Here is a 24,678-nt window from a genome sequence, read left to right as displayed (position 1 = left end):
CTCCAACCATCCATTCGATCCTCCACCTGACCATTCATCCATCCATCCATCCATCCACTCACCCATTTGATCATCATCTATTCATGCAGCCAGCAGATTTTGAGCACCTCTCTGCCAGGCTGTGTGCTGTAAAAATGCAAAGAGGTACCTGAGGAGGCTCTGCAGCTGTGACATGGACCCCAGGGTAGCATGCAGCTTCCAGCACAGGTAGGTGTGCAGCTCTGGCCCCTTCCTCATTTTCCCCATCCAGGTGCTCATCGCCAACAATGGCATCGCCGCCGTGAAGTGCATGCGCTCCATCCGCAGGTGGGCCTATGAGATGTTCCGCAACGAGCGGGCCATCCGGTTTGTAGTCATGGTGACCCCAGAGGACCTGAAGGCCAATGCAGGTACCTGGGCCTTGACTCCTTCCCCTTCTGCCACCCCCTGTCCTTACCTGCCCTCACCTCTTCCATTATACCCAGGCAAGTCCACCCTGGACCCCAGAGTCCCAGGGTACCCCTCCTGAGCCCACATTTACTTGCCTTTCCTTCTTTAATTAAAAATGCAAATGGTTACTATACAAAGTGGAAATCCCGTCTCTGAGAAATGTCCATGTTTACAGCAGACGGGCCTCTCCTCGTCCAGGTGTTTCCTCTGCAGATGTCTGTATTGTACTTCAGTCATGCATTCTTCTGTTCATTTGTTTTCTATGTCTATTCACATAGGTCATTCTATAAATAACTATTGGACAATTTGCTTTTTTCCCCTGAACAATCGTATCCCCTTACAGACCTTTATCTACATAGTAGCCAAAGAGATTTCTTAAAAACACAGCTCAGGTCCTGTCAACAGCTCTGTAAATGCTTAAGAGGCTGCCGTGCTGTCCCTGGGTTCAGCCCTGCACAGATGCAGCCTCCTTCTAACTCAGAGGACAGATTTGATTGTCAACCCTATTTTACAGATGATGCAGTTGAGGCACAGGGACAGAAATCATTCACCCAGGGTCATACAGCCAGTATGTGGCTCAGGCAGGATTGGAACCCACAGCCTTATCGTGCGGGGGCTCCCATCACGCTCAGACCAAAATTCCAGGTCCTCACTCAGGCCAGTTAAGGTGCCACATGACGTGGCTCTGCCAGCCTCTTGGCCCCATCCAGTGCCCCTGCCCTCCAACCCTGCGTCCCAGCCACGCTGGCCTTGTCGCTTCCTGGGCCAGCTGAGCTCTTTCCTGTCCCAGAACCTTGGAACATGCTGGATCTTCTGCTGACCGTGCTTTTCCCCGAAGCTCCTGGCACAGCAGGACTCCACCCCTCCCTGCCCCAACCTACTAGTCGCGTCCTCCCATGTGGCTTTCCCAGAGGGCCCTGGCGCCGACCCCAGCTTGGTGTTACTGTGTCTATTTTCTTGTTTATCTTTTCTGACAGTAGAGAAAAACTCAGGGACGAGATGGAGCTTGTCTGACTTCTCACTCGGTCGCCTTTGGGACCTCCCCTGCGGCCGATACTCTCGTGTTCCATAAACATCGGAGGCAGGCAGCCTGGAAGGAAATGCCACTCTTGGTTCTCTTTCAGGACCTGCACATAAAGTTCCACACCGTTTCTTCTCAGGATCCCAGAGAATTCCATAGTACAGAGAGACTAAGCCTTGCCTTTGGCTCGAGTCTAGCATTTCACACTTCAAAACACTGCCCAGTGGACATCCCCTTAACGTCACTCTCCGGCTTCACTGATGATTAGGGTCTTTTAGGACGTATTTATTCCTAGAAGTGGAATTTCTAGCCTAAAGGGCATGAGTATTTTAAGATCAAAACATTGTATTGTATTCAGCCTTAAAAAGGAAGGAAATCCTATCACATGGTACAGCATGGAAGGACCCGGAAGACACTATTCTAAGTGCAAGAAACCAGTCACAAAAAGACAAATCCTCTAGGATCCCCCATAGATGAGGTCCCCAGAGTCACGACATTTATAGACACAGAAGGATGATGGTGGCTGGGGGCTGCAGGAGGGGACAAGGGGAGGTGTTGTCTCATGGGTAGAGTTTCAGATTTGCCAGAAGACAAAAGTTCTAGAGATCTGGTTCACAATAGTGTGAATGTGCTAAATGCTATTGAACTGTACCCTGGAAAAATGAGTTAGATGGTAAATTTTATGTTACCTGTTTTTCACCATGATTAAAAACATTGTAGGGGCGCCTGGGTGGCATCTGCCTTCGGCTCAGGTCATGATCCCGGGGTCCTGGGATCGAGCCCCGCATCGGGCTCCCTGCTCAGCGGGAAGCCTGCTTCTCCCTCTCCCATTCCCCCCGCTTTGTGTTCCCTCTCTCGCTGTGTCTCTGTCAAATAAAAAAAGTCTTAAAAAAACCCCCCAAAACAAAAAACATTGTATTGTTTAATGGCAAAACAATATTAAGATAAACTGGAAATAGGGATTAATTGAACACCCTCCTCTCATCCCAACCATTCTGATAGCTTGCTTCCTTCTTTCTTTGTTCCCTTCCAGCCGTTGTCCTGATGCCTCTATATTTTTCCATAGTGGAAGTCATGGGCAGTTGTCTTCACATGATCATCCACACCTTTCCCTTGCGGCCACAGAAACTTCTCAGTTTCTGGACATCCTCCTAACGTCACTCTTCGGCTTCATTGATGACTAGGGTTTTTTAGGATGCATTTATTCCTAGAAGTGGAATTTCTGGCCTTCCTTTCAGTAGCTGTAGGTAGTCATGCCGTCAACTTCAGCCTCCCAGTTTTTCTTTCCTTTTCTCATCTAATTCCAGAGTATATCAAGATGGCAGATCAGTATGTCCCTGTCCCAGGAGGGCCCAACAACAACAATTATGCCAACGTGGAGCTGGTTGTGGACATTGCCAAGAGAATCCCCGTGCAGGTAAGTCGGATGGGGTGCCCAGTCTGCCCACTGGGGGGATGATGCTCTGAGCTGTGGAGCAACTCACTCCTGCAGTTTGGAAGGGCCAGAGGCTCCAGGTCCTGCAAGACTCTGAAATCCAGGGCTGATGCGACGCCGCGAAGAGCTTTCGGTGTGTGATGGGAGGGGCATTCTCGAAGGAACTTCCTCATTCCCACCTCTCTATGTTTACAGGCGGTGTGGGCTGGCTGGGGCCATGCTTCTGAAAACCCCAAACTGCCGGAGCTCCTGTGCAAGCATGAGATTGCTTTCTTAGGTAGAGTGAGTGTCGCCGTCTGATACGGGGGAATCAGGGCATTGACGGGACACTCTGTCAGGTCACGTTCTCTTTCCAGTGTAGCCCTGCAAGGTGGAGGTCAGTTTGATAGCCCCACCTCTCACCCTTTCATGGTCAGGAGCAAGCCGGTCCGGGGTGGGAGGGGCGGTTGGCCAGCCCAGGGACATGGGAACTGTTGCCATGGGTCCCACGGGAGAAGGATGCGGGACAAGCAGAACCCTCTGCTCGTGCTCGTGCTGGCACTGAGATACCAGCCACGTTCAGATTTCTGTCTGGGTTTGGAGGTCACATTTCTGATAAGCCCACGCCTTTCTTGGGCTATTCTCCGGGCTTTGGAATGCCCTAGCATTTTGGGACCAGAGTCCCTCAGCTCTATGACTTAGGAGGTAAAAATGATACTTATTGTCTATGGGGTCTGTTTTAGGGTTTGCATTTGTAAACTTGGTGTGCTCTCATGCCGTCTGACATCTTTGCATGATGTAGGGGAATCATTTACCATCCACAATAAATCCCTGTTGCTGTTCCTTCATGCTGGGCCTCCAACACACACCGTGTTTGAAGCAACTCAGTACAGATCAACACCTGATATCCCAAGGGTCTGCCTAGTAACTTGTGCTTGCTTATATTTTCTCTCTCCATAGTCTTTGACTGGCTGCGCACGAGACGCTCATTATCCCTTAGCTCCTCTGGAGCTTGGTGATCCAGCCCACAAGCCATCAAACTACAGCCCACAGGCCAAGTCCAGCCCGCTGCCTGCTTTTGTAAATGAAGTTTTACTGAAACAGAGCGCGGCTCATTCATTTATGTATCACCTATGGCTGCTTTGGCCCAACACTGGCAAAGCTGAATATTTGTGACAGAGACAAGCAGACCCACAGAGCGGAAAATACTTCCTATCTGGCGCATTATAGGAGAAGTTTGCTAACCCAGGGTCTAGTTTTTTGAGGTACTAGCTTGCCACCTTTGGTCTGGCTTGTTGCCTTCTTCCTGAAAAGCGAATTCTGTGTATGCCACATCGCTTAGGTTATAACTCACACCAGGTCTACAATCCACATGTACTAAAAACAGCAGACTTCAACCACATCTGATGAAGTAGCCGACTAACAGATTTTTCCCTTCCCCGACTTGATGTTAAATTCCTCTGAGTACTTTTCTTTGTGCATTTGGCAGGCACTCGGCCATGAGGGGCTTGTGACTAACTCGATTCTGCCTTCCCCCTTTGTCCCTGACCCCTCAGGCCCTCCCAGTGAGGCCATGTGGGCCTTGGGAGATAAGATCGCCTCCACCATTGTGGCCCAGACGCTGCAGATCCCAACACTGCCCTGGAGTGGAAGTGGTAAGTGGCCTGAGCTTCACTTTGGGGGATCTCTTCCACCAATATGAGCAGAGGGGGTGACAGGAGTATGCCCTTTTTATTCTTTCATTTAAAATTTTTTAAAATTATTAAAGCAGTGGTACAGTTTCATTGTAGACAGCTTAGAAAATATAGAATTACCAAGAAAAAAAAAAGAAGAAAAGAAAAGAAATAGAAATCATCCATAATCCTATGACCTGGTATTGAATATAACATTTGTTATATTCTAGGTGCCTACTTGTCCAGCGTTTTTTTTTTCCTATGCACATCCTTTAAAAAGCCAGAGATCGTATATTTGCTATAGTTTGTGACTTATTTTTTCTCACTAACCCTTCCATGTCAATAAATACACCTTATGACATTTAAAATATCTGCATAGGATTTTACCATATACATGTACCATAATTTACTTAACTAGTCCTCTAATGTTAGATGTTTAGGTTGTTTCCAGGTTGTTTTGCTCTAATTTTAAAAAATACTAAAAATAGGGGCACCTGGGTGGCTCAGTCGATTGTCTAACTTCTGACTTGGTTCATGATCTCAGGGTCCTAGGATTGAGCCCCTCCTTGGGCTCTGTGCTCAGCTGGGAGTCCACTTCTCCATCTCCCTATGCCCCTCTCCCCCACTCTTGCTCTCTCTCTGGCTCTCTCTCACATAAATAAATAAAATCTTTAAAAGAAAATACTAAAAGTAATGGAGTCTTGATAGTCTACTAGCTAAATCTCAATGTACTTTTTAATCATTTCCTTAGGATAGATTCTGAAAAGTAGAATTTCTGGGATAAAATAAAAATGAACAGGAAAAAGTCTCAGGAGTTTCCTCTCCAATTTGATTTTTTTCATCCAAAGATGGAATTTTAAATTCGGAATGGGAAGTTTATTTGTTTTTAATCTTCACAGGGTTTTAGAAAACAGTGATTTACATATAAATGACTCCAGTGGGTAGAATTGGAATTTTTTTCAGTTCAGGTTAATATGGTTGTTCGTGATAGGCTCAGTCTGAATTTCTTTCCTTTTTTTTTTTTGTTTAAAGATTTTATTTATTTATTTCACAGAGAGAGAGAGCAAGAGCAGGAACACAAGCAGGGGGAGTGGGAGAGGGAGAAGCAGGCTTCCCGCGGAGCAGGGAGCCCGATGCAGGGCTCAATCCCAGGATCCTGGGATCATGACCTGAGCCGAAGGCAGACGCTTAATAATTGAGCCACCCAGGTGCCCCTCAGTCTGAGTTTCTTAAGCTTGATTTCCCATTTAAGGTTGAGTCAGCCCTTAAGAAAATTAAAAGCCATTGTGGGAAGCTGAAGGACCATGTCTATATACTATTGGTCCAGCGCCCAGGTCTAGAGAGGCGTTGGTGAGGAAAGGCCCTGTGGTTTCTGTGTCGTGTTTCTCTGCCATCCTTAGGAGGATTCAGCTTTTTTTGTGACTCTCTAGGTCTGATGGTGGAATGGGCAGAAGATGATCTGCAGCAGGGGAAAAGAATCACTGTCCCAGAAGATGTTTACAACCAGGGTTGTGTGAAAGATATAGATGAGGGCTTAGAGGTAAATGCAGGGCTTGGGAGGCCAAGGTGCTGGAACCTTCTCATTGTCCTTTTAGCTTGGAAACTGTCTACCTTCTAAAGAGGTCTGTTTGTCCTTCACCCCCAGGTGGCAGAAAAAATTGGTTTTCCCTTGATGATCAAAGCATCAGAAGGTGGTGGAGGGAAAGGAATCCGGAAGGCAGAGAGCGCTGAGGACTTCCCAATCCTTTTCAGACAAGTGAGCTCTTCTTGCTGAGCATTTTTCCATATATCTGTGGGAATTGCGTGTATTTAGCTGTTGGCCACCGGATTATTTTGATTAGCATTACTGTGTCAGAAGTCAACAGGACACTCATGGGAGCTGGAATATTGCTGTGCTGTGTTCCGAAGCACACGTGTACATTTTCACACACAGAAGTCCCTGGTTTGGGTTGATCCATACACCATGTCCTTAGATGTTCAATCCTGTGAATCCACGTGGTTTTAAATGATTTCAGAGATACAGGGCCAGAGTGTCTATCTGTTTGTGACTGTATCCACGTCTATTGGAAGATGGGACATTTTGTAAATTTTAGTAGTCTTGGTATTTTAACCTTTCTAGATGATTGGCTTTTGTTGTAGGAATGAACCATGCATTTACTTATTTGTAGCTGGGTTTTCACTTTTAAAACTTTATGCCTGTTATAGTTGCCCGTTGGCAAGGTTTGAAAAAGGGTGGGCTAACGATCTTCCCATTCTTAATGCAACTATTTTATAATTTCTAGGGTTTCTTCTAGACCTTGTTCACGTGCATGTTTTAAAGAGTTGTATTCGTTCTACATAGTGTTTTGTTCTACATTTAAAAAAATTCTGAATTGTAGATCACGGACATGTTTTCTGTGTCAGTCCAATCTTTATAATTATTTTGATGATTGTGTAATATTCCTGATGTGTCTGTAGTTTTCCTTATCAAGCCTTTCCTTTTTTGTGAAATGTGGGGCTTATTTCCGTTTCTGTTGACTATAATACAATATATTTCATAATAATATATAATATCTGTGATATATATTATAGAACATGGAACATAAATAATACTTAGCTTTTTTTTTCTTCTTCTGAATTATTTTCTTGGGTAAAGACTATGTGCCAAGACTTAGTTAAATAGCATGCACATGCACTTACAAAAACATGTCAATAAATTGCTTTCTAAAAAGGTTTACCAATTAAACCGTTCTGGGCAATATATGAGTGTTCTATAAAGTAGTGGTTTCACTATCACGTGTCTCCACTGGGGTGGATAGGTTTTTGTGGTACTTTGCGGGGGAAGAAGTTCTGTTTACTTGAAAGTCGCATAAGTAGTATGGAGTCCCTATCTACCCTTGGTTTCCCATTGTTAACATCTTCTGTTAGCTCTGCCATATTTGTCACAACTAACAGATTAACAGGGATACGTTTCTATTAAGTCAACTCCAGACCTGACTCAGATCTCACCACTAATCTCTTCTTTCTGTGTCAGGGTCCAGTCCTGGATCCCCCATTACATTTAGGGGTTGTGTAGGTTTAAAAACTTTTTTTTTCCCCCCTTTCTTTAAAATTACTTTTTAGGGCAGTTTTCAATTCACAGCAAAATGGAGTGGAAAATACAGCGGTCCCATATACCCACTGCCCCTACCCGCGCACGAGCATGTTTCTTTTGATTGCGAGGGTGCAATTTGAAAATGTTCTTATGGGAACATTCAAACGCTTTAGGGATATGTTAAGCATAAAAAAGGGAAATTCTCTTTTTACCACCACCTCTGAACTTCTTCCCCTTCCCAGACGTAACCAATTTTTTTTAAGAATTTTTAAAAAGATTTAAAAAAATTTTTAAAGTAATCTCTATACCCAACGTGGGGCTTGAACTTACAACCTTGAGATCGAGAGTCGCATGTTCTACTGACTGAGCCAACCAGGCACCTCTGTATATACTTTTATATAGATGTTCATAACAGCTCTGTTTTACTATTTTTCATATAAGCGAGGCCATCCCATATATTACTGCAGCTTGCTTTTTAAAAAAAAAATTATTAGAAATCATTCTATGTGAACACTTTTTTTTTTATATCATTAAGAATTTCTGAACTTTTAGTCATCCAAAGAACGATGTAAGTCTGTCTGTAGGTTCCACCATGGACAACTGGCCAAGAGAGTACTATTTAAGGAGGAGGAAAAGAAAGCTGCTGGGTGGCACGTTTTCATCCTACTTTTATTCAAAGAACATTCTGTGTGTTTTGTGTGTTCCTAAAGGTGCAGCAGAAAACCAGTGTGTACCCAGCTCCTACCAGCACATTAACTTAACCAGTTAACTCTTAACCACACTGAACTCTTACCCAATATGTGCCCAAATCCTAACAGCACATTATCTTTAGAAAAATGGGATTGTGGGGAAATTCCGCCTTCTACATGATGTATTTTGACAGTGTTGGACTTAAAACGTCAAGGAGAAAGGCATATTCGCGTGAGAGAGGTAAAACAAAGCTAAACGATCAGCAGGATCGTGGACATATCTTCAGAGGACTTCTTGCTCCGGCCCTGGTCCCCCAGGGTAAATCGAGCCACTCTGCTGTCCCCCCCAGGTGCAGAGTGAGATCCCCGGCTCCCCCGTCTTCCTCATGAAGCTGGCCGAGCACGCCCGACATCTGGAGGTCCAGATCCTCGCCGACCAGTATGGGAATGCCGTGTCCCTGTTCGGGCGTGACTGCTCCATCCAGCGGCGGCATCAGAAGATCATCGAGGAGGCACCGGCCACCATCGCCATACCAGCTGTGTTCGAGTTCATGGAGCAGGTGGGCTCTTGCAGAGCCGGAGAGCCGGCTCCGCCCAGCCAGCAGGAGCGCCCTACCGTCCATCCCCATTGCCAGTGCGGGGTGGATGTCCACGAAGACACCCTGGGCCCATCATAGGGAGTGCGATCTCTGAGGTCCCAAAGGATGCCCAGCAGATCCTCAGCGTTTGGTGGGGGACCTACTCAGCCCCCCATGAAGATGATTCAAGAAAACCACTGGAGACCCTTCAGGCTCTGTGTCTTTGCAGTGTGCCGTCCACCTGGCCAAGACTGTGGGCTACGTGAGCGCGGGGACGGTGGAATATCTCTACAGCCAGGATGGCAGCTTCCACTTCTTGGAGCTGAATCCCCGCCTGCAGGTGGAGCACCCCTGCACAGAGATGGTCGCCGATGTCAACCTGCCAGCCGCCCAGCTACAGGCAAGGACCTGGGCGCAGAGCCCTGGGGTTTCTTCTAGCTGGGCCGGGGTCCCCGTCCTGCTCCCCTCTTGGAGGGCTGTCCCTGGGGAAGTGAGTGTGTTGTGTGAGTAGCATCGAGAACCATGCAGGCGGAGAACCTTCTGTGGAGTGGTTCGTCACCTTTGTCTGGCTGTGTGGCCCTTTGAGAAACGGGCAAAAACCTGTTGGATTTCTCCCTGGGGGGAAAAAAATGCTTTGTACAGTTCCAGGGCGTTCGTGGATCCCCTCTTCTCCATTCACAGAGCCAGAGAAGTATTTCTCAACCTTTTTTCATTACTGTCCCCATAAGGAACCTTTTTAGACACTTCCCCCCTAATTTCTCCCCTTATAAAATTTTATTTATTTTAAAGTTTTGTTTATTTATTTGACAGAGCAGGAGACAGAGTGAGAGAAAGCACAAGCAGGGGGAACAGCAGAGGGAGAGGGAGAAGCAGGCTCCCCACCAAGCAGGGAGCCCAACGCAGGGCTCGATCCCAGGACCCCGGGATCATGACCCGAGCCGAAGGCAGACGCCCAACCGACAGAGCCACCCAGGCGCTCCAGCCCCTTATAAAATTTTAATATCACAGATGTACTGTATGTTTTTATTGTAGATATATCTGTGACTGATATGTACAGAGTAAGATCATTTCATCCCCAAGAGCAAATATTTGCCCCCTTGAGGGGCAGTATCGCCCTCATTGAGAACTCATGACCCAGAGTTAGCAACTCCTGCATGAATGGGAACTCAAATGTTAAAAATGTATGAATGTATGTTTCCCTCCTTCCTTTCCTGCCTGCCTTCCTCCCTCCGTCAGCATTTTTATTGTTTTCTATTTTGTCTCTTTTTTTTTAGTTAGGAAAATTTCAGGAATGTTACAAGGATCGCGCAGTTACCCCCCATCCCCTGTGCTTCGACCCACTGGTTGTTAACCTCTGCTGCATTTGTGTTCTTTCTATTCGCGTTTCAGTGTATTTTTTTTTGGCTTAACTTTTTGAGAGATGTTTTGACTTGAACCTTCATGGTGCTTTGCCTCTACTTGAGTAAAAGGACCTCCTAAGAACAACATGCTTTTAAGAAAGAGAGAGAGAAAGAAAAAGAAAGAAGGAAGGAAGGAAGAAAGAAAAGAAAGAAAGAGAAAGAAAAGAAAGAAAACAAGATCATTCTGGCACAATACCACAATATAAAATGATGACACTTGGGAAATAAACCACGTGCCACTGCATGTCTATCTAAAATTAAAAGTATAAAATTAAAAAAAATTTTTTTTACATTTCTTATTTTGTTTAAAGATTTTACTCATTTCTTTGAGAGAGAGAGAGAGCACGAGCAGGGAGGAGGGGCAGAGGGAGAGGGAGAAGCCGACTCCCCACTGAGCACGGAGCCTGATGCGGGGCTCGATCCCAGGACCCTGGGACCATGACCTGAGCTGAAGGCAGATGTTTCACCGACAGCCACTCGGGCGTCCCCTCTGTCTTTCTCTTGCTTTGCTTCTCCTGCCACCGTGTGGCACAGTGTCGTGTGCTCAGCAGGTGCTCAGGATACCTGAGATCATTCCCTGCACCCCTTCCTCCAGGGCGTCTAGCAGTGCGCTCAATGTCTGGGGGCCAGGGTGCTCGTGGGGACTGACAGTCCGCGGGGTGGATTTCTTCATTTCAGATTGCCATGGGGGTGCCGCTGCACCGGCTCAAGGATATCAGGCTTCTCTATGGAGAGTCGCCGTGGGGGGTGACGCCCATTTCGTTTGACACTCCTGCCAACCCTCCGCTCGCCCGAGGCCATGTCATCGCGGCCAGAATCACCAGTGAGAACCCCGATGAGGCAAGTTTTGGGGGGCCCTCACACCTGCCATCCCCAGGCTTCCGGTGTGGGGCAGAGCCTGAATGTTAGCTTTGGATGAGACGCCCAGGCTTCTCGGAGTACAGACAGGGAAACCGTGGCGTGGGAAGGCAGTGGTTTATTGACGGGAAGTGTGTGCCAGGCACCAGGGCAGATCCTTCGTGCCTCTCGTTGCTCATGGACAGGACAGCTCGAGAGGTTAGGGTCCTGCTTCATGCCTGTGACCTGCTGAGGCTGTGACCGAGCCCCACGGTTTGACCCTATGGGCCATGTCCATCTTTGGGACAAGCAGCCAGCTTTAGAACCCGGGGTCTTGGTTTTCTGCTGCCCCCCTCCCCGTACTCTTTCCTGGAGTCTGGTCCCTTGTAAGGAGTTCCTCTGTGACTTGTTCTTCTTTGTGCCTCGAGAAACCAGCCAGCTGGTATCTGTCACACTTCACATGCTTACTTATGGATGACTGTCACATCAGCTCCATAACCTACCACAACCTCATTGTTCAATGATTACATTTAATAAACTTGGGATAAGACAGGTTTGTCTCCCCCTCCTCCCCTTTTAATTAAAGAATTAGAAGCTAGGGTAGCTCCATCAGCTTGGCATCTTTGGCTGCAAACAATGGACTCTGGTGGTGGACAAGCGAAATGGGAATTTTTTAGGGCGATGTTGGCTTGTGTACAGGTGCTGGGAAGGACGAAGGGACTCGGAGTGGAAATAGCCCGGGCACCTGAAATTCTCCATCTCTCAAAACGGATGCCTCGACTACACACGTCAAGAGCCCTAATCCCAGCGGGAGGGTCCGCGTCCACCCCCCGCCCCTTACCAAAATTATACTCAGGGGGATGGGCCTTCTGCCCCATCCTCGCCCCCCATAAGCAAATTAGGTGTCTGTTCGCATCACGTTTCTTTATCTGCTGGCTTTTTCGTCATCCCAGAATTCGAAATCCAACCCTTCTTCTCTTTCATTTAAATTTTTTATGACTGACAATGTCAAGTTTATGAAACCGGAATGAGCTTGCACTCAGTTCCATCAGTGAACGGCATTCCCCCCTATTGTTTCTGTACCTCCTCCCCCCATCCCAACATGGTTTATTTATTTTTATATATATTTTTTAAAGTAGAAATTACATGCATGCATGGACGTCTTGACACGGGTACACCCTCACCCCTAGTGAGAGAGATCAACGTTCTATTGATCACACTAAGCTTTTGGGTTACAGTGGGGGTTCTTCTTGGGTTTGTCTGGGATTTAATTCTGATGCACATATATCTGGTGTGATGATTCCCTGATCCCGCAACTTTGCTTTTGCTGTTCTGGCTCTAGGGGTTTAAGCCAAGCTCTGGAACGGTTCAGGAACTGAATTTCCGGAGCAACAAGAACGTGTGGGGTTACTTCAGCGTGGCGGCTGCTGGTGGCTTACACGAGTTTGCTGATTCCCAGTTCGGGCACTGCTTCTCCTGGGGGGAGAACCGGGAAGAGGCCATTTCGTTAGTATCTCCCTGCTCCCTGCCTTCTTTCCCTCCTTCCTTCCAGAAGCTAAAAGCCTGGGGCTCAGATGCAGCAGTACTTCAGGAGGTAGAGGAGTGAATCACAGAGCAGACCCTGTCTTAAATGCCCTTCGCTGAAGTCCAAGGGCGAAGTCTGTCCTTTTCCTGTATCTGAGATGCATGAAGTCAAGGGAGCTCATGAGCTCACCAAGGTCATTTGGTCTTGAGCTTATTACAGGTCGCACTTGGGGGAGATCCAAAGAACGTTCGAGGGGATTCCACAATTTAAAAGGTGCCAAGTACTAGAGCTTTTTTAGAAAAAGGTGTGTGAGGGGACTTCTTTAAATTTAAGCCGTATAAGTAGGTCCTGGAGAAACCCATGTTGACAAAGGGGTCCCCAAATCCCAACACACCCACATCTTCCATTTTTCCTGCTTTGCCCGGAGAGCAAAAAGGTGAAAACCAGCTCACTTTATAATTAAACATTCTTGTGTTTAAACATTCTCATGTTTAGAGTGAAAAATCCCAAAGACTTTGTGGACATTTTGTTTAAAAAGCGTTATAATCGGGGCGCCTGGCTGGCTCAGTGGGTAGAACATGCAACTCTTGATCTCGGAATTGTAAGTTCAAGCCCCACATTGGGTGTAGAGCTTACTTTAAAATAAAATCTTTAGGGGTGCCTGGCTGGCTCAGCTGGTTAAGCATCTGGCTTGATTTTGGTTCAGGTCATGATCTCAGGGTTGTGAGATCAAGCCCTGCATGGGGTTCCTTGCCGAGCATGGAGCCTGCTTAGGATTTTCTCTCCTCTGACCCCCTCAGTCTCTCTCTTTCTCTGTAAAAAAAAATTTTTTTAATTTAAAAATTTAAAACATAATAAAAAGCATCAAAATCTAGCCACTAGGGCACTTAGTCATGAATTAAATTGAGTTGGGTGATTTTGATGAGTGGGCTTTCTTTCCCAGCTTTATGTAATTAGTTTTAATCATGCTGAGTGAAAACGTGAAAGGAGAGGGAGACCAGCCATTCCAGCCCACTCTGATCTCTGATGGAAAGGGCCCGTGGCTCATCCTATGCTGGGAATGCCGAGTATGGACCTTAAAAGAATTCAGAGGGAAAAATTCTGGCTTTTTTTTTTTTTTGAGAGAGAGAGCACAAGTGGGGAGGGGCAGAGGGAGAGAGGAAGAGAGAACCTTAAGCAGGCACCCCACTGAGCACAAAGCCTAACGCAGGGGATCTCATGGCCGTGAGTGAGATCATGACCTGAGCAGAAATCTTGTCGGCCACTTAACCGACTGAGCCACCCAGGTGCCGCTCATAGGGTCTAATACAGGGGGATCAGCTGTGCCAGCTTCCCTGGGACTGAGGGTGTCCCAGGATTTGGGATTTTTCTCACTGCTAAAACTGGGCACGTCCTGAGCAAATTGGAACAAGTTGGTCACCCTTGAGCCCAATAGCTTGATGCTTACATGCAGACTCCGGTCCCACACCTGACTTTCCCGAGACTACTGACGTGCTCATCTGACCTCACTGCATCTTTATTTCCCTGGCCCTGAACTGGGGCTGTTCTTGCCCCTTTGCCACACCTGCTGAATACACGCAGGAATGTCATGACAGGTGTAAAAGCTCTCCTCTCCCAGGTAGGGAATGGTTCTAATGCCTCTTTCTCTGGTACAAAACACTCTCCCTGTTATTTCCTAGGAAGTGGGGGCTTCAGCCCTTTGGACTGAAGCCCTCTTTGGGGAGAGGCCACCCCTCTGAGAAATAGGAGGTGGTGACCAACCAAGCACATGCGGACAGGTGACCGCCACACCCTGGGTGGGGTAACAGTGTTGGCCTTCCGTAGATGCACCTCGTGCATACCCCGCAGAGCAGCTGTGTGGACAGCCAGGGGGTGGCACCTGCTCTGGGATATGGGGATTTGAGTAGGTCCAGCTGCAGAGAGGCAGAGCGACCGGCAGTGGTTAATAATAATTAACAGAGCGGTTAAGTCACTTGCCCAAGATTGCCTGACCAGCAAATGCTGGAGCCGAGATTGACAGATGGGCTGCTGGACTCAGGCCCCTCTCTCAGTTGTGCTATTCTGGGCTCTCTGAGAACCAGGCAGGAGCTCTGTCGACGCGTATATTCATTTGGAAAACAATCCATGTGCCTTTCCCCTCAAGGAACATGGTGGTGGCTTTGAAGGAACTGTCCATCCGGGGCGACTTCAGGACCACTGTGGAGTATCTCATCAACCTGCTGGAGACCGAGCGCTTCCAGAACAACAACATCGACACAGGCTGGTTGGATCACCTCATCGCCGAGAAAGTGCAGGTGGGGAGCTGCACGCTTCTCCCCTCGGGGTCACGGAGCCCCCTTTCCCCACCTCCCTCCTCTCTGTGGGCTTGGTCACCACTGACACTGAAGCACGGAGTCTCTCCTAGGCCGAGAAGCCGGATATCATGCTCGGGGTGGTGTGCGGAGCCTTGAACGTGGCCGACGCGATGTTCAGAACATGCATGACGGATTTTTTACATTCGCTGGAAAGGTCGGGTCCCCCCCCCCCCCCCGTGGGATGCGTGTTAGTGGCAAGTAAGGCAGATAACCAGCCATGGGACAATTAGGGAGTCCCTCCTGTGTGCTTACCTCTGAAATTCCTCGCCTGTGAACTGAGGCTGCCTGGGAGGAGGCCACTGGCCGGGGGGTGGGGGGGTGGGGGAGTTGGGGGGGATTCTCAATGCAGCCGGTAGTAGGCAGATCGCCGTGGGCTTATTCATGCTGACTTGTGTAAGGTACTCCATAGCGCTTGAGTTCAGAGAGGAGGTGGATTTGAGAAGCAAAGCGGGTGCTAGGTCAGCTCTGCAAATGTTCCTTCCGGACCCTCACCCGAGTCAGGCATGGCTAGTGAAGTGGACCAGCCCAGAAGCGGCCGGGTGCTCACTATTAGGGTGAGCCAGGGTTTCTCAGCCCCGGCCCCCTTGACATTTTGAGCTGATTGATTTTTTTTTTTATTGCGGGGGCTGTCCTGTGCACTGTGGGAAGTTAGCAGGAGTCACCCCTCTCTCCGCCAGGAGTCACCACAATCAAGTATATCTCCAGACATGGCCAAATGTCCTGGGGTAGAGGCAGGAATCACCCCCAGAGACACTGTGATGGGCAAATGAAGCTACCGAAACAACTTTAAAAAGACAAGAGCCGTTAGCACGTGGTCATTGTGCTTATGCAGAGTAATAGGGTTGCAGTACGTGTGTCGCTTTCCTTCCCACGTGGGGAGTTTTCTCCGAGAAGGAGCGTTACGGGATTTTGCTTCCTGGAAAGCCCTTTTGAAATTTCTCACCCTTCAGCAAGTGCTGTTCCCTTAAGTTCTGAGCAACGTCCCATTCCGTGCCTTTTCATCAGATTTAGTTTTTCAATACAGCCAGATGTGTCGGTGCTTAGGCGAGGGTGAGGCAAAGAGCTGGGTGATTTGTTTAAATCCAGAGGGTGGCCCTAGTGTTCTCGTTCATTCCCACAGCCGACGGAGAGTCTGTCTTTTCTTTCAGGGGCCAGGTCCTTCCTGCAGCTTCTCTGCTGAACATCGTGGATGTGGAATTAATTTATGGAGGTGTTAAGTACATCCTCAAGGTGAAGACCCCGGGTTTCTTGGATGTCTCTAGCACTCTGGAGGCTGGTGGGAGTTTTTCTTTCTGGAGTAGACTTGCTCAATGCATGGGTCCTGGGACTCCCCAGGCAGTCTTGTGCCCTTGAAACCTAAGCACTTTGGGTTTTGGCACGTGCGGTCTTGAGTAATACGCACAGCGTACAACGGAGCTACGTGTCCCGGGACTCAGGTAACAAAGTACCATGAGCCGGTAGCTTCAGACAACAGAAGTGTGTTCTCTCAGAGTCTGGAGGCCAGAGTCTAAAATCAAGGTGTCAGCTGGGCCCTCGTCTTTTTGAAGTCTCCAGGAAAGAATCTCTTTCATGCTTTCCTAGCTCTTGGTGGTTGTGGGGCCGTCCTTGGTGTTCCGTGGCTGGTAGACCGTCACTCCAAACCATGCCTTTGGCTTCATATGCTGCCTTTTCTGTGTGCGTGCGTGTGCGTGTGTGTCTGTGTCTACATTGTCTTCCTTCTATGTGTCTCTGCTCTGAAGAACACCACTCAGATTGCATTCCTAAATTCCCACCCTACGCCATCTAACTAACTACATTTGCAAAGACACTATTTCCAAATAAAGTCACATGCCGAGGTGCCCGGAAGGACATGAATTTGGGGGCATGATAGCCAGTCCAGTACAGAGCATGAGCAGGACCTTTGCTGAGCTGGCGTAGTGTGTGGGTCTGTTTTCAGGGGCCGTGAGGCCAGCTCTGTCCTGTGTCTGCACCAAACGTCAATGTATGGCTTTCTGATCTCTCCCTGGCCCACCTTGGGCTTCCCTGGAGGTTTACTCGACATTGCTGTCCTCTGTTAGAAGTATCCAGTTACCCTTCCTGGGGCATCTGAGGTCATTTCAGCAGAGACTATCGAGTATCTGAGATGTGTGGGCACAGGATCAGGCCCTGGGTCCAGGTCAGGGTGACCCGTGGGGGCCAAGTGTCCCCAAGAAGCTAAGGCCTCCTTCTCAGAAGGGAAAAGATAACAGAACTCGAGTTTGCCTTTGAGGCAGAATTTTTATGTTGTTACTTTATTTTTAAGATGACTGAGCACATGTTACATTTCCAGCTTTGGGGATTTTCAGGGTTGGTGTAGTCAAACAAGCATGTTCTCCATGGGGGCCTGCCATAAAACCACTCCTCTATGCTTCCTGGCTATTTTATGGGCCTGGTTACCCCAGCGTGATTTTAAATATGACACATGCTTACTGTATAAAATGTAAAAATTTCAAAAAAGCATAAAGCATCAGAAGAACAAACCCATCGTGTGTTGACCCTGGGAGGCAATCCCCATTAACGTTTTCGTGCATGTCTTCTAATTCTTTGTTCCTTACGCACTGATTTTGCAAAGTTGAGATCATGGTGCGAATTCCATTTTACTGCTTTGATATTATCATGGCATAAAGTTTTCCCGTGCTATTAACATTTTCTTAATATCAGTTTGATGTCCAGAGCCAGTGGTCCAATGGAACTTTCCGTAGGAACAGAAATGTTCTCTATCTGTGCTCTCCAGTGTGGCTACCGAGCACCGAGGAACTGACTTTTATATATGATTTAAGTTAAATTAATTTACATGTAAATAGCCAGAGCCTAGGTCCGGGCTGCTGTATTTGACAGTGTGGGTCTAGAGTATTCCATTGCAAGGTTGTAGGATAGCTAGTGTGTCTCAGTCTTACTGTTACCATGAATAATGTTGCAATAAACAGTCCTCAGTTTCTTACTACCTCTTGTCTCAACCTATGTATCTTAGAGGTGGAGGGCTCTTTAGGGTGTTCTGTTTTCTGAGAGAGAGCACCCACAGTGAACCCAGGGCTAGTATGTCAGATTGAAGTGCAGAGCTGAGGCCAGGGCCTGGCCACCTGTGCCTCTCTCGAGGCTCCCAAACGTCTCGTATGCCCCTGGGCAGAGCTGGGTCTGGGGAGGGCAGAATCATGGTCACTGGTGGAGTTTCCAGGGCTGTCTCATCCACAGTGAGACACTCCCCCCTCCGCCCCCCCACCTTCCCTGCTGCTCAGGGTGGCCCTGCTTGGGGCTGATGCTTAGAGCCAGGAATGAGAAGGGCATGTGATTGGCAGGAGATGGCCAGGCTGAACTACACCCGCAGCTGGTAGCCATTAGCCACCACCCCCCAGTAGCCCTTGCTCCTGGTGGTGGTGATGGTGGAGGGGGGGAAGATGGTGCTCTGGGGCCCAGGGACAAGCAGGCCTCCTGAATTCAGGCAGGGACACTGAGCCTGTCCCCGCAGGTGGCCCGGCAATCTCTGACCATGTTCGTCCTCATCATGAACGACTGTCACATCGAGATCGACGCCCACCGGCTAAGCGACGGGGGGTTGCTACTGTCCTATAATGGTAACAGCTATACCACCTACATGAAAGAAGAGTTTGACAGGTACATGGAGGTGGAGGGAGGGCGCACGACATAGAGCCATGCTTTCCTGTGGGGCTCAAAGATATAAAGCCAGCTATGTGCAGCCCAGGCGTCTTAGATAAAGTACCTTCTCCAGTAAATTCTGGGGCCCATGGAGAGGTTAATCTCTTGGCTGGACGTCCACAAAACTGGCAGACGTTTTGGGGAGGTTCCCAAGAGGCCAGCTCCTAGTAATGTGGGAGGAACACAGCCGAATGGGCCATGACTCCCAGCTCCAGGGCCTGCGAGGCGTGTGACAGCATGTCAGCTGCTGCTTGTCTGAGCTGCAGTGCCCTTGGCCATCTGAGCTCGGGCCTGGAGGAGATGTAGCCATCCAGTTAGGGCGACAGCTACTTGTACTGGGCACGGGGCTAGGTATTGGGATAAGACCACAGTCACGACTTGTGGAGCCTGTTGGCGAACATGACACATTCGGCAAGCAGAAGGGGCAGGACCGGTCACTCTGCACCTGGATAAGCGAAATGCAGGCTGCCCTGGAAGCACTTAGCATGGAGGCATAATGAGAGTTCCACCCCTGCCCCCCTCCAAAGACCCTCGCTTTCCAGTGCATCTGACCACACTGAGCTCGTACAATGAAGTGTAGACCAGCCGGGCTGAGCGGGCAGCACAGACTTCTTCCCTGCCTCCAGCCAAGCAGAGTCAGGCAGGAGTTGGGGTGGGGGTGGGCTGGGGTGCACCACAGACCCCACGCCTGCAACAGCTCCACTTAGAGAATTGTCTCCCTTTCCAAAACTTTGGAAGGCAGACTGGATTGATCCCAGCCAGAGCACTGTTTTATTACCTCTTTTCCAGCCATGTTCTGTCTGCCAAGAATATTCAAGATTATGATAGGCTACCCCCGCCACCCACCCCCCCGCCCGGGACATACTGTCCCCAGTTTAGTTATAAGGTGAAGGCTTAAAGTTGGTAAATATTTATCAGGTAATACCGATGGCCTTCTCCATGCCTCTTAGAATTGTATCCGTAAAAGGAACTGGTTTTCAGCCGGAAAAGGGTCATACCCTTTGTTCACCCCATTCATTCCCAGTATCTCTGCAGCTACCGTCAGACACTGGCATTTGGGCAAACGGAATCCCGCAGACCACACACAGGGCGGGGGGACACTCTGGGCTGCCTTCAGGAAGGGGAAAACACTGTCGAAAGCCAGGCTTGGGTGCGCTGGGTTGATGGTCCTCCGTCTACCTGCCCGCCCCTTCTGTCTCCCAGCTACCGTATTACCATCGGCAACAAGACGTGCGTGTTTGAGAAGGAGAACGATCCCACGGTCCTGAGAGCCCCTTCGGCTGGGAAGCTAATGCAGTACACGGTGGAGGACGGGGGCCATGTTGAGGCTGGGGGCAGCTATGCCAACATGGAGGTGAGTACAGGGCCGGCCCTCCACTCCCCTCCCCGAGGGAGGGCCATCCCACCCACATTGCCCCTGCACCCCTGCACCCAAGCCGGCGGGCCTCCCCTCTCCCCTGGGCCACCATCTGCCGATTCCTCAGAGAACCGCCGTGGGGGGTTCAGCCCCAATTCTCTGCAGTATTCAAAGGGCAAACCTCAAAAATGTACGCCTCCGTAGGAGCGAGGAAGGGCGGGTTAAGAATAGCCGTGGCGGTGATTTAAAAAGCTGTAAGCCGACACTTACAAAGCGCTTGCCACATGCAGGTGCTATTCTAGGCATTTTACCTGTTTGATTACCTTCTATCATCCTCCCAGCCATCACAGGAGATGGGCACAGATAGGATCCCCATTTTACGCATGAAGAAACAGGGCCCAGGCAGGCTAAGGAACTCAGTGTCCCCCAGAGCTAGGGTTCACACCTGGCCTCCATTCCATGCTGCCAAGGTCAATAATAATGATAATCATCGACAATGAAAATACGGCAGCAGTAGGAGCTCATGTTGCCAGCCTCCCGCCACGCACCGGGCTCCTCCTGAGCAGCCCTTATAAGAGCCCTCTGAGGTGAGACTGTCGTCCTTCCCCATTCGACAGTTGGGGAAACTGAGGCTCAGAGAGGGGAAGGCACCTGCTGGAGATCACAGAAGGATGGGTGGGGTGCTGGGGTTCCAGCCCAGCTCTGTCTTGGGTGCCCAAGCTGTGAACCACTGAGCAAAAGGAGCGCAGTGCTGACTGTAGCCCACACCATGGTAACCAAATGCATCACGTCCATGCATGCAGACTCTCAGAGAGGTGCGGGGAGCACATTCTTCGTTTCACCAAAGGTTCCCCAGAGGGTTTTCTCACTGCCTTTAAAAAAGGAGCCAGCCACAAAATGCACCATGTTTTAGGAATGTGTGTGTTAAGCACCCCCACACAGGATGATTTAACAGTATTTCTAAGAGAGAGACTTGACTTTACAAATGCAGATCAGTTTCCACATCTGTGAAATGGGTACAATAAATAACCTGCCTCCCTTGCTGGCTTTGCAGATGGAAATAATTCATGAATAGCACTCAGCCTGGCACACAGCAGGCTTCTGGCAAATGCGAGTTCCCTCCCTCCTTTACACTTGAACTCTGTCCAGGGAGTCATTCTATTTAAATGACCAAACACCTGCTGCTCCAGAGTCCTAGTTCTGGGTGACTCTGGCTGTCACACACACAAGCCAGTTCTGCTGGGTTCATCTGATTTCTCCTTCCTGCAAAACAGGTAATGAAGATGATCATGACCCTGAACGTGCAGGAAAGCGGCCGGGTGAAGTACATCAAGCGCCCGGGGGCCATGCTGGAAGCAGGCTGTGTGGTGGCCAGGCTGGAGCTCGATGACCCTTCCAAAGTGCACCCGGTATGTCGCACCCCAGCGCAGCCGCCCCGGCTGGCTCAGGAGTGCTCGCAGTTCTTTCTGTTCTGGGAGTGGAGCTGGCTGGATGTTCCCGGCTCTTGTCCTGCCTCTGTGAGCCCCCAGCAGCCTGTGTGATGGGTACGGAAGCATGGCCACCTTTGCTTATGCCCCTCACACCAGCAGCCCGCCAGTCCACCCAGAGTAAAACTCAGATTGCATATCATAATAATATTGAGTTATTAATATATAATTACAAAGAATAGATAATATTGTTAGAATGGATGAAGCGGTATTGATACATTATTACTCCCTGACGTCCCTAGTTATGCAGATTCCTTAGTGGTCACGTTTAAGCGGCAAGATATACAATGTGAAATTCAGCATCGGAATCGTTTGGAAGTGTGCAGTTCAGTGGCAGTAAGTGCATTCACACTCTTGTGCGACCAGCACCGCCATCCGTGTCTAGAACTTTCTCAGCTTCCCAAACTGAAACTTACACCCATTAAACACGAACTCCCGTTCCTCCCTCCCCCAGCCCCTAGCAGTTGCTCTCACTGTCTCTCTGAATCTGGCTTACTCGAGGAAGCTCCTGTTAGCGGAATTGTACAATACTTGTCTTTTTTGTGGCCGGCTTATTTCATTTAGAGTAACGTCCTCAAGGCTCATCCATGTGGGAGCAGGTGTCCATACTTCATGCCCTTTTAAGGCCAAGTAATGTTCCATGGTACGTATAGCATCCATTTTGTTTATCCAGTCATCTATCGCTGGACACTTGGGTTGCTTTGGTCTTTTGGCTGTTGTGAATCATGCTGCAGTGAACACGACTGTATGATTTCTTTAGTTTTTACCCAAATCCAGGAACCCATCCAGGTTAGTGTATTATGTAGAGTCGCCCTGTCTCCCTAGGCTCCTTTTTTGACCACCCTTTAAAAAATGGCACACACACCCCTGAACTTACACTCCCCATTCTCCTACCTGGCTATCCTTCTCTCCCTGGTACTGTCATTCGTGATCCGACAGACGACTTCTCTCACTGATTGTCCCGTTGGTCCCAATATTTTTTGGATGTATATACAGAGGTTCGGGTGCTGTGGGGGCAGCACCCCCTCCCTGGGACCAGGAGAGGGGGTACCAGAGTATCTGTGATATGTATGGCCCTGAAGTCAAGCTCAAGGGGGACTTCCAATTTAGATTCTTACAATTAATTGTTAAGCTTTCCCATGAAACTGGGAGTTCTGAGGTCAAGGACTACTTTCTTGTTCATCACTGTATTCTTGGTGCCTAGCACAGTGTGGGGGGCATACGGGTACTCAGAGAAAAGCAGGTCTTGCTGCTGAATGAACGAACGTTTACACCCTCCTAAGCAAAGCATGCATATGGAGAGGTAGTCATTCATAGAGTAGCCTGTATCGTGGTTTTTTTTTTTTTTTTTTTTCTGTAATAGTTAGTACATGTGCCAGGGGAGGAGGGGGGAAGGCTGGTAAGATCATTTAAAAAAGAACCACATTGCCTCTTTTTTCCAGAATATTCTATCAGTTTCCTTCTCATTTTTTCATTATTCTCTGTAGAGGGTTCCCAAAGCCAGAAATAGACTGAGCCTTTTCAGATCACCAGAAAGGTGTGTGTGTCTGCATGCGATTCCTTTCAGCAACCATTACCCGCACCAGGTTCGAGGCAGGGCCCGGCCACCGGTCCCTGGGGTTTCATGTTTGCCTATGAGATGACCCTTGTCATTCGGCTCCAGAAGTGCATTAAGAGGGGGCTGCCCTTGGCCCCCGCTGTGCCCAGCTGGAGAAGCCAGCACCAGATTGTGGAGGAGACCCTCCCGTTCATCTCGAAGGACGAGACAAGCCCACAGGGTTGGGACAGGGGAAGGGGCAGGGAGCTGAGGGTTCCAGGCCAGCAGAATAGCTCATCCCAAAGCTCCTGGGTCCCAGGGCTGCACGTAGGAAGTGTTCAGCGGACATTTGTAGAATGAATGAATAAACAAATGGGCTCCTGGGGTCAGGGTTGCCCCTTGGGGAGCTTTTCATTTTTTTGATTCTCTAAGGCTAAATGTTTTATGATTTACAAAAAGCTGGGACATTTGCATGAGAATTTCCTTAATGTCCATCCTGCTGGTTGTTTATCTTCGGGATTCAATAAAGACAGAAAATAAATAGGGAAAACAGGGAGATAATTTTGATTAGGAAGCAGAGCAAAACAAAAGACTCTAACTTCCTCCAAAATCACTGGGAGTGTGTAACAATGGACTATGGCATTCTGGGGGGAGGGGGGGAGATTTGGGAAACCCACATCTGGGTGGGTTTTAGCAATTTTGACTTTCCAGTATGTGTTCTTGTGGGGTTTTTTGTTCTTCTTCCCTCCGGCTTCATCCTGATTATATTGTGGACTGTACTGGTAGATCTGCCTCGCCCCTCCATTTCTCTCCTCTCACTCAGGAGGCAGGTGTCCTTGACCTCTGGTTCTTGTGTCTCCTCAGGCCAAGCCATTCACAGGAGAGCTCCCTTCCCAGCAAACTCTGCCCATCATGGGAGAGAAACTGCACCAGGTTTTCCACAATGTGCTGGAAAACCTGACCAACGTCATGAGTGGCTACTGTCTGCCGGAGCCTATTTTTAGCACAAAGGTAGGTCACGTGCAAAGGATAGGTGTGTATTCTACACATGTGTGCAGGTCTGTGTGAAGAGCCAGGAGGGTTTATTCCATGAGATCCGAGATCTTTACTGAAGTAAGGTATGGGGGAAAATGGCCAGCCCTCTGTGGTTTTTACCAAGGACTTATTCTCAGGAACTTCCTCAACTGATTGTAAACATCGGTGTACGTTCTCTTTGATTATAAACTATTATAAAAGTTATATTGTTTTTGTGGAGAATGTTCAAGTGGTAAATTCAAAAAGAAGTCCTCGTGGGTCACCTCTTAAAGAGAGAATGAGGAAGTCACTTTGTTCAGAGACCCTCTGTGTTCCTTGTTCATCCCCAGGGCCCTTTGCCTACTTACTCTGTAGAGAAATAAGTTCTCACATTTGCAGACCTCAGTGAGAGATCCATGATGCTAAATTCAGTATCAGAAGCGATATAATTATCTGTCACATCCTTTCTCAGAATAGCAAAACACGTTAGTGGTGATGCTGGTGGTGATGGTGATGCTGGTGATGCTGCTGGTGGTGATGGTGATGATGGTGGTGGTGGTGATGCTGGTGATGATGATGGTGGTGGTGGTGGTGATGATGGTGGTGATAATGATGATG

The 24,678-nt window shown here is 48.7% G+C and overlaps 1 protein-coding gene across 5 annotated transcripts in view; it reads left to right on the top strand.

The window, feature by feature from the left end:
• The window catches only part of ACACB (acetyl-CoA carboxylase beta), a 119,352-nt gene that overhangs the window by 41,895 nt on the left and 52,779 nt on the right, over positions 1–24,678 (top strand). For 2 of the 5 annotated variants that reach the window (XM_025889344.2, XM_025889348.2), the window contains 17 exons: positions 251–389; positions 2,758–2,867; positions 3,081–3,162; positions 4,421–4,519; positions 5,968–6,077; positions 6,183–6,293; positions 8,650–8,859; positions 9,107–9,277; positions 10,956–11,117; positions 12,457–12,620; positions 14,783–14,933; positions 15,044–15,147; positions 16,142–16,223; positions 18,478–18,623; positions 19,869–20,019; positions 21,297–21,431; positions 23,911–24,057. In XM_025889344.2, the coding sequence (XP_025745129.1) occupies positions 251–389; positions 2,758–2,867; positions 3,081–3,162; positions 4,421–4,519; positions 5,968–6,077; positions 6,183–6,293; positions 8,650–8,859; positions 9,107–9,277; positions 10,956–11,117; positions 12,457–12,620; positions 14,783–14,933; positions 15,044–15,147; positions 16,142–16,223; positions 18,478–18,623; positions 19,869–20,019; positions 21,297–21,431; positions 23,911–24,057 (2,274 nt within the window). Of the gene's footprint in view, positions 1–250; positions 390–2,757; positions 2,868–3,080; positions 3,168–4,420; positions 4,520–5,967; positions 6,078–6,182; positions 6,294–8,649; positions 8,860–9,106; positions 9,278–10,955; positions 11,118–12,456; positions 12,621–14,782; positions 14,934–15,043; positions 15,148–16,141; positions 16,224–18,477; positions 18,624–19,868; positions 20,020–21,296; positions 21,432–23,910; positions 24,058–24,678 lie in introns of those variants that run through there. The other 3 variants (XM_073880976.1, XM_073880977.1, XM_073880978.1) reach the window with 2 other exon arrangements.

Source organism: Callorhinus ursinus, unplaced genomic scaffold, assembly GCF_003265705.2.
Source record: "Callorhinus ursinus isolate GAN/ISIS: 27379988/994484 unplaced genomic scaffold, GSC_fseal_2.0 scaffold41, whole genome shotgun sequence".
Lineage (NCBI taxonomy): Eukaryota > Metazoa > Chordata > Mammalia > Carnivora > Otariidae > Callorhinus > Callorhinus ursinus.
This window is presented reverse-complemented; position numbering and strand designations above follow the sequence as displayed.